Consider the following 6655-nt stretch of genomic DNA (forward strand, 5'->3'; position numbering starts at 1 on the left):
GGGGCGCCTGGGTGGCACAGCGGTTAAGCATCTGCCTTCGGCTCAGGGCGTGATCCTGCCGTTATGGGATCGAGCCCCACATCAGGCTCCTCCGCTAGGAGCCTGCTTCTTCCTCTCCCACTCCCCCTGCTTGTGTTCCCTCTCTCGCTGGCTGTCTCTATCTCTGTCGAATAAATAAAAAATAAAATCTTAAAAAAAAAATAAAAAATAAAAAATAAATAAAATATGTGTCTGGAGGGCTGAGTTTTTAGTGTTCCCCACTTAAGTTTTGTGCTCCTGGTGAGTGCCTCACTCTCCTCACCCTTATTCTGCCCCTGCTTTCGAGTTTGCAAACTCTGCCCCAAGCCAACATTCAGCAGATAGGGAAGCTGAGGCCCTACAGTTTCCTCCTCATGTAAAAGGAGGCTCATAGCACCTGCCATTCCCTACATCTGGAGTAGGGGCTCCAGCAGGGCCTGTGGGGTCTCTCGTGGGGAAGCCACCTGGAGAAGTGCTGAACCGTCCTTGTCACAAACGTTCACTCTTCCCATAGCACCTTCCTTTGTCTCCTTCCCTCACCCCAATCCCTCATCTCCCCCATCCCCCACCTCCTCCCCATTCCCCACCTCCATCCCTCACCTCCTCCCCATCCCTCACCCCCATCCCTCACCTCCCATCCGTCATGTTTATCTTTTGCAGGTGGTGGGCTGCCCTCCCTGACGCCAAAGAAAGGGCACTGATGGGGAATGCAGGGTCCACTTCTTTATTGCAGGAAGACTATTTCTAGAGCAAATGCTACACAGACCCCACAATGTGGGGGGCAGGGGGCACCCACATGCGGGGGGAGAAGGGGCAGGGGTGGAATCACAGCAGCAAGCATGGCCTGGCATGGTCCCCAGAACGAGGGATGCCCAGGCAGGATGGGCCAGCAGCTGGGGCAGGTCAGGCCTCTCCTGCTCCAGAGCCCCTTTCTCCCCAGGGGACCATGGCCTGGGCCAGGGGAAGGCCTGGAGGTGGGCAGGGCCCCAGGGAGATTGTGCTATCAGGGTGTGTCCCTGAGAAAGGGCTGAAGACCCCTGCCCAGCAAGGCCAGGAAACGCTCCCGGGGTGGGGAAGGGAGCAACACCAGCTGCTGGTGGGCCCTGGACCCGCCGCAGGATAAAGGGGCGCAGCTGTGCTCCGGCAGGATGCTACCACCTCTTCCAAGGGCCCGTCCATGTGCCAGGCGGTGACACACACACTTGCACACACACACTCCCTCCCTCTCTACACAGCGTGCCCAGTAAACGTTTGTGGAGTCCCATGAACATAGACAAGACCAAACACACGGCTACCAAGATGGACACAAACAGTCCGTCTTACCTACAAACAGTCCCCATGGGGTCACATGACCATACCTCGACATGGCCTTTCTCACACGCGCGCACACAGGTCAGTCCCAACGCGCATAGGAACACGCCAGCACACACGTGCAGCTCCGTCACCCCCCGGGATGCCCGATGCTGCGAGCAACCCCGGGAGAGACCCACGTGCCAAGGAGCCGCAGGGGGCTGACGTCCAGAGAGCAACAGAGCCCCTCGGGCCTGTGACTGCAGAAAACTTAATGCCACTGACAGCCGCGTGAGCTTGGGAGTAGATGGGTCCCCAGTCAGGCCTTCCAGTGAGACGGCAGCCAGCCCGCACTCTGCTCGCAGCCTTGCGAGGTCCCGAGTGGAAGTCTCAGGCAAGCTGTACCCAGGCTCCTGACCCCCAGGAACAGAGATGACAAACATGTCCAGTTTCTGGTGGCTGGCTTTGTGGTCATTTGTTAGGCACCGACAGCTGACCGCTACAGAGTCTGAGCCGGGAGCCACCTCGCGACAAAGTCACAGGGTCGGTGTTCCTCAGACAGAACAAACAGGTTTACGCTGCGGTCCTATGAATCACGTCACCCACTCCCCAAAATACAACACTTACAGTCACACTGACGCTGGTACGAAGGTTCCCATCGACACAAATCGCCAGTCCTGTCGACGACCACACTGCCCACCCTACGTACAGCCTACACCATCACCACACGGAGACCGTGACGGAGACTTACCACCCAAATGACAGGCACACACACACGTGCACGCACGGACCCATGCTCAGACCCAAGCCGTCTGCCTGTGCGCACCAAGTTACACAAATACGCCATCCGCGCTCCCCCCCCCCAGGCCTACAGCTCACCTCCATGCTCGTCAGACACAGCCCTGCAGGGTCCCGTGGGCGTGCAGGTAGCCGCACACTCTCGGGAAGCACTCAGAACCTCAGGTGGCAGGAGCACCCTGACTCCAGGAGACACACCTTCCTGGGCAGAGCCCCCTTCTCTGGGGCACAGTTGGCAGGGGGCAGTGGGCTGGGCAGAGCTCTGCCTCGATTCCCCTCAGATCCTGCTGGTGCTGGGTCCAGCTGCCTGCCCCTGGATGGGGCCCCAGGTACCCCCTCCCCAGCACCCCATGTGCCCCTGCCTGAGGCTCGGTGGTGACAGGCTGTGCCAATCTGTGGGGGCCGTGTCTGGGAAAGCACCCCATATTCACGCTGGACGGTCCCCTTGAGTTGTGCTGTGGCCATGAGCCAGTCCTAGGCCTCCCCTGCCTGCACCCCGGGACTCACCCCAGGCGGGACAAGGAGTGGGATTCCAGGCTGGTGGGGGGCTGCTGCTGGCTCTGTGGTTATTGCCTGGTGGCCTGAGACCCATCCTGCAAGCCTCCCCCCCACCGAGGCCGTGGGGACAGGGGTGAGGACCGATCTGGGACCTGGGGTGGGGGCACAGGCCAGAGGTCATGAAGGACGGAGCAGGGGCAGTGTGTGGTAAACACCAAAGAGGGGAAAACAAACTCTGAGGTCCATGTGAGTTTCAGCTCCCCCTCCCCAGCAGGGTCACAGTGATCTGATGGGGGAGACACAGGTCTGACTGGGGGCACCCACGGGAAAGAGACAGAGACGGGCAGAGACAGGGAAGACCTGGCGTCCTCGGTCCCAGCAGGGACAGGCAGCTTCCCCATTTTCTCATGTGCGGATCCAGGGGGCCACCTCCAGCACTTGGCTTTGGGGGATGCAGACAGGCCGGGGGGGGGGGCGGGAGGCAGAGCCATGCGGCAGAGCCAGGTTGGAGCCCCAGACCTGCCGCGGGCTCACCGGGGCCTCGGTTTCCCCTGCAGAGGTGTTGGGTGAAGGAAGAGAAGTCGAAGAGATGAGAGGGAGCGAGAAGAAGGTGGGGAGGAGGGCAGGGAGGACCAGAGGGCCAGGAGCAGAGGACTGGAGGACAAGGGGGAGCGGGGGCGTTGGGAGAGGCATGGGCCGGCTGGTGGCGGGCGTTCTGGGCTCACATGAGGATGCATTTGCCCTTGACGCGGTCTGTCCTCTTCTGTTTGCTGGAGCGCTTGCCGTCGATGTTCAGGCTCATGTTCCGGCGTGTCTCCAGCGTGAGCAGCTCCTGGAAAAGCTCCTTGACGTTGTAGTTCATCTTGGCCGACGTCTCCATGAAGGCGCACTTCCACTCCTGGGCCACGGCCTGGGCCTCGCGGGTGTCCACCTCCCGCTGTGTCTCGTCACACTTGTTGCCCACCAGCATGACGGGGATGTCCTCGACGCTGCCCTTGATCTGCACGATGAGCTTGTAGATGGGCCCCAGCTCCTCCAGCGACTGCTTGCTGGTGATGGAGTAGACCAGGATGAAGGCATGGCCCTTGGAGATGGACAGCCGCTGCATGGCCGGGAACTGGTGGCTGCCCGTGGTGTCGGTGATCTGCAGCGTGCACACGCTCTTGTCGCAGCTGATCACCTGCCGGTAGGTGTCCTCGATGGTGGGGATGTAGGTGTCCCGGAAGGTGCCCTTCACGAAGCGGAGCACCAGCGAGCTCTTGCCCACGCCGCCCGCCCCGAACACCACCACTCGGTAGTCGTTGCTCTGCTCAGGCATCTTTCTTGCGGGGGCTGGGGGTCGGGGCCGGGAGGGCTTGTGCCAGCTGCTGGAACCCCAGACCGACCCTGCACAGAGAGGAGTGTCAGGCACAAGGGGCCACAGGGAGGAGGGGTTGGCTCTGGGCCCCTGGGGGTGAGGCGATGGCACGAGGGGCAACTTCTCCTCGGAGAAGGCATCTCTCCTGCGTCCCGGGAAGGCCCTCTGGTTGGTTTGGCTGACTTCGCGATTCCGCCCTGCACGCAGGCTTGGAGCCAGCCCCCTCTGCTTGCTTCCCCAACCCGACAGATTCTGGGGCCCAAGCTCGTTCCCAGAGGACTCTGGCTGGAAGACGTGCAAAGATGCCGATGTGCAGGACACTAACTCCTTTCCTCACCTGCATGCTCCCCGCCCAGGCTGCACTGGCTTCTCCTTTGCTTCCCAGGGCGGCCATGGGCTCTCGGAAGCCAGCAGACCTGGCTCTGTGACCTAGGCAAGCTGCGTTGCCACCCCGAGCCTCAGTTTCCTCCTCTGTGAAATGGTGCCTCTCTCCAGCACCCCCAGACTTCCTGCTCTTCCCTCAGCCCAGAGGCTCTTGAACCTCGTGGAGGCCACGTGGTCGGGCATCTTTAGCCTGCCTGTCCTCTTGGGCCCGGAGGTGACAAACCTGGTGGCCCAGGGAACTGGCACCATAAAGCTCCTCTCCTCTCTCATCCCATAGGTGCAATCCTGAGGCTGGAGGTCCGAGAGTCACAATTTGCAAATCATGGCACTGATTCCTGACAGCGGCCCAGGTCAGAGGTGAGAAAACAAGAACTGGACCCAATGAGAAAGGTCCCCGCTTCCTGCATTCTGCCTCCAGACGAGTCTGGCCTGCCATGGCCTCTGGTTCAAGGTCTGCTGTATCTGGAGGAACAGATCTTCCTAAAAGGGCGTCCTCCTAGCCTGTCTCTCTGCACCTGTACTCAGAGAGGTCCAGTTTCCTTGCCAGGTCACACAGCACAGCAATTCCTGAAATGCTGTGGGTGGGGGAAGAGGCCTGGCCTGGGGGTGGGACAGCAGAAGAGTTGTCCCCAGCATCTGTGTCCTTACTTAGGGAAAGCAGGACACCATTTCCCTTCCTCCTTCCCAGCGGTCTCTGAGGGCCCCTCCGTATGGAGGTAGGTCCACAGTGGGAGGAAGGAGACACGAGGTTGCGCCTGGACCAAGTTACCTCCCTCAGCTGTGTGTAGGCTGTAAGGCTAGGTGGTGTGAAGCTGGTGGTGAGACCCCGGGGTCCCCGAGCCTTGGTTTTGTCACAGTGCCTGCTGAGACAAACAATGTAGAAGCTGGATGAAGCCCAGAGCCAGGCTCCTGGCACCGGGGGCCCTCGGTAAAGATGCACAATTGTAATTATCAATCACGAGGGCTCAGGGTGTAAAGCACTTGGCTGCCAGTGCGTCGTGAAGGCAGGTTCTGAAGGATCAAAAGTACCAGGTTTGCCAAAAACAGGACGATCAAAGTAAGAGGAGACACACACCCCACTTCCGTGTGAGGCACACTTGTACATGCTCACCAGTCCTAACTCCTCATAGACACTAGGCATGTTGGTGACATGCATGGCAGTTCTCAGCATTGGGAGGAAGCTGGGGGGGGGGTGGCGAGGCGAGCTGGCCAGCTCTGCAGGCACTGCCCTTCCCCAGGTGGGCACCCGGAGAAGGGGGCACATGAGAGCGCAGCCAGGCACCACCATAGCTGGCTGGGGACCCAGACCACCCTTGCCCTGCTCTGGGTGCAGACCCCCTGGCAGGACTCCAGGCCCATCAGCAGCAGGACGTCCTCCAGGAGGGGACCTTCTGGGGCCCGAGTCCCTGGAGTAGGAGCCCCCATTCACTAACCCCCAAGTCCATGCCAGGCACCTACCTGGTGCCGTTCGAATCTCACCCTCACCTCCTGTGGGGTGGGGGTAGGGGGTCGTGGGCACCGAGGCTCAGAGGGGGGAGGCCCTGGCTCAAGGTCACAGAGCAGGGAGGCAGCAGAGCAGAGTAGGATTTGAATTGGGCCCTGGTTGGCTATACAGCGCAGGGTCCTCCTGTGCAAGGGAGCCCTCCCTGACACTCCCGGGGGCCAGGAGAGCAGGCCTTGACCCGGGGCGGGGGCGGGGGTGGGAGGGCACAGGACACACACACACACACACACACACACACACACACACACTGCTTAACCAAATGCGGGAGGGGTCTGACCTAGGGACTGCCTAATGACGGGGGCCTGAGGGAGGGGAGGCACACTCAGGGGTCCAGCCCACGGCCCGCTTGGCCAGCGAAGGCTCTCAGCGGTGGGGGAAGGGCCCGACCAAGGGAGGGGCTCCTGGGTGAGGGGCTTGGCTCAGCCGAGGGGCAGGAGGCTGAGCGGGTGCTCCGTGGGAAGACGGGCCCAGGGCCCGCCTGGCCCCTCACGGAGGGGGCTCTGACCGAGCAGGCCCGACCCACCCAGAGAGGGGGATGCGGCGGGCCTGGGGGAGGGGCTGGCTTGGCAGAGGGGCGCGCGGCAAGTACCTCGGGGGCGGGAGGGAGCCCAGGGGGAGCTGTCCAAGGTGGGCGCCCCGAGGGCGGCGCGGCCGGGGCTCCACGGACAGGGGAGGGGGTCCGGGCGGTGGCGGGGGGCCGCCGGGAGCAGGAGGGCCCGGCCCCGCGGCCGCAAGAGTGGGGCTCGGACAAAGGAGGGGCGCGCGGGGAGAGGGCCCCGCGGGCCTCGCGGGTGGGGTGCGGCGGG

At 62.2% G+C, this 6655-nt stretch overlaps 1 protein-coding gene across 4 annotated transcripts in view; it reads right to left on the reverse strand.

Moving 5' to 3' along the window:
- Positions 1-732: 732 nt before the first annotated feature.
- Positions 733-6655, reverse strand: part of DIRAS1 (DIRAS family GTPase 1) — a 7409-nt gene continuing 1486 nt past the window's right edge. Inside the window, exons 1-2 of one of the 4 annotated variants that reach the window (XM_034657446.1) lie at positions 6439-6531; positions 733-3990 (exon numbers count right to left, since the gene is read on the reverse strand). In XM_034657446.1, the coding sequence (XP_034513337.1) occupies positions 3326-3922 (597 nt within the window). In that variant the 5' untranslated portion in view covers positions 3923-3990; positions 6439-6531 and the 3' untranslated portion in view covers positions 733-3325. Of the gene's footprint in view, positions 3991-4568; positions 4782-5803; positions 5997-6438; positions 6532-6655 lie in introns of those variants that run through there. The other 3 variants (XM_019806619.2, XM_019806620.2, XM_019806618.2) reach the window with 3 other exon arrangements.

This window comes from Ailuropoda melanoleuca, chromosome 4 (genome assembly GCF_002007445.2).
Source record: "Ailuropoda melanoleuca isolate Jingjing chromosome 4, ASM200744v2, whole genome shotgun sequence".
Taxonomy (NCBI): Eukaryota; Metazoa; Chordata; class Mammalia; order Carnivora; family Ursidae; genus Ailuropoda; species Ailuropoda melanoleuca.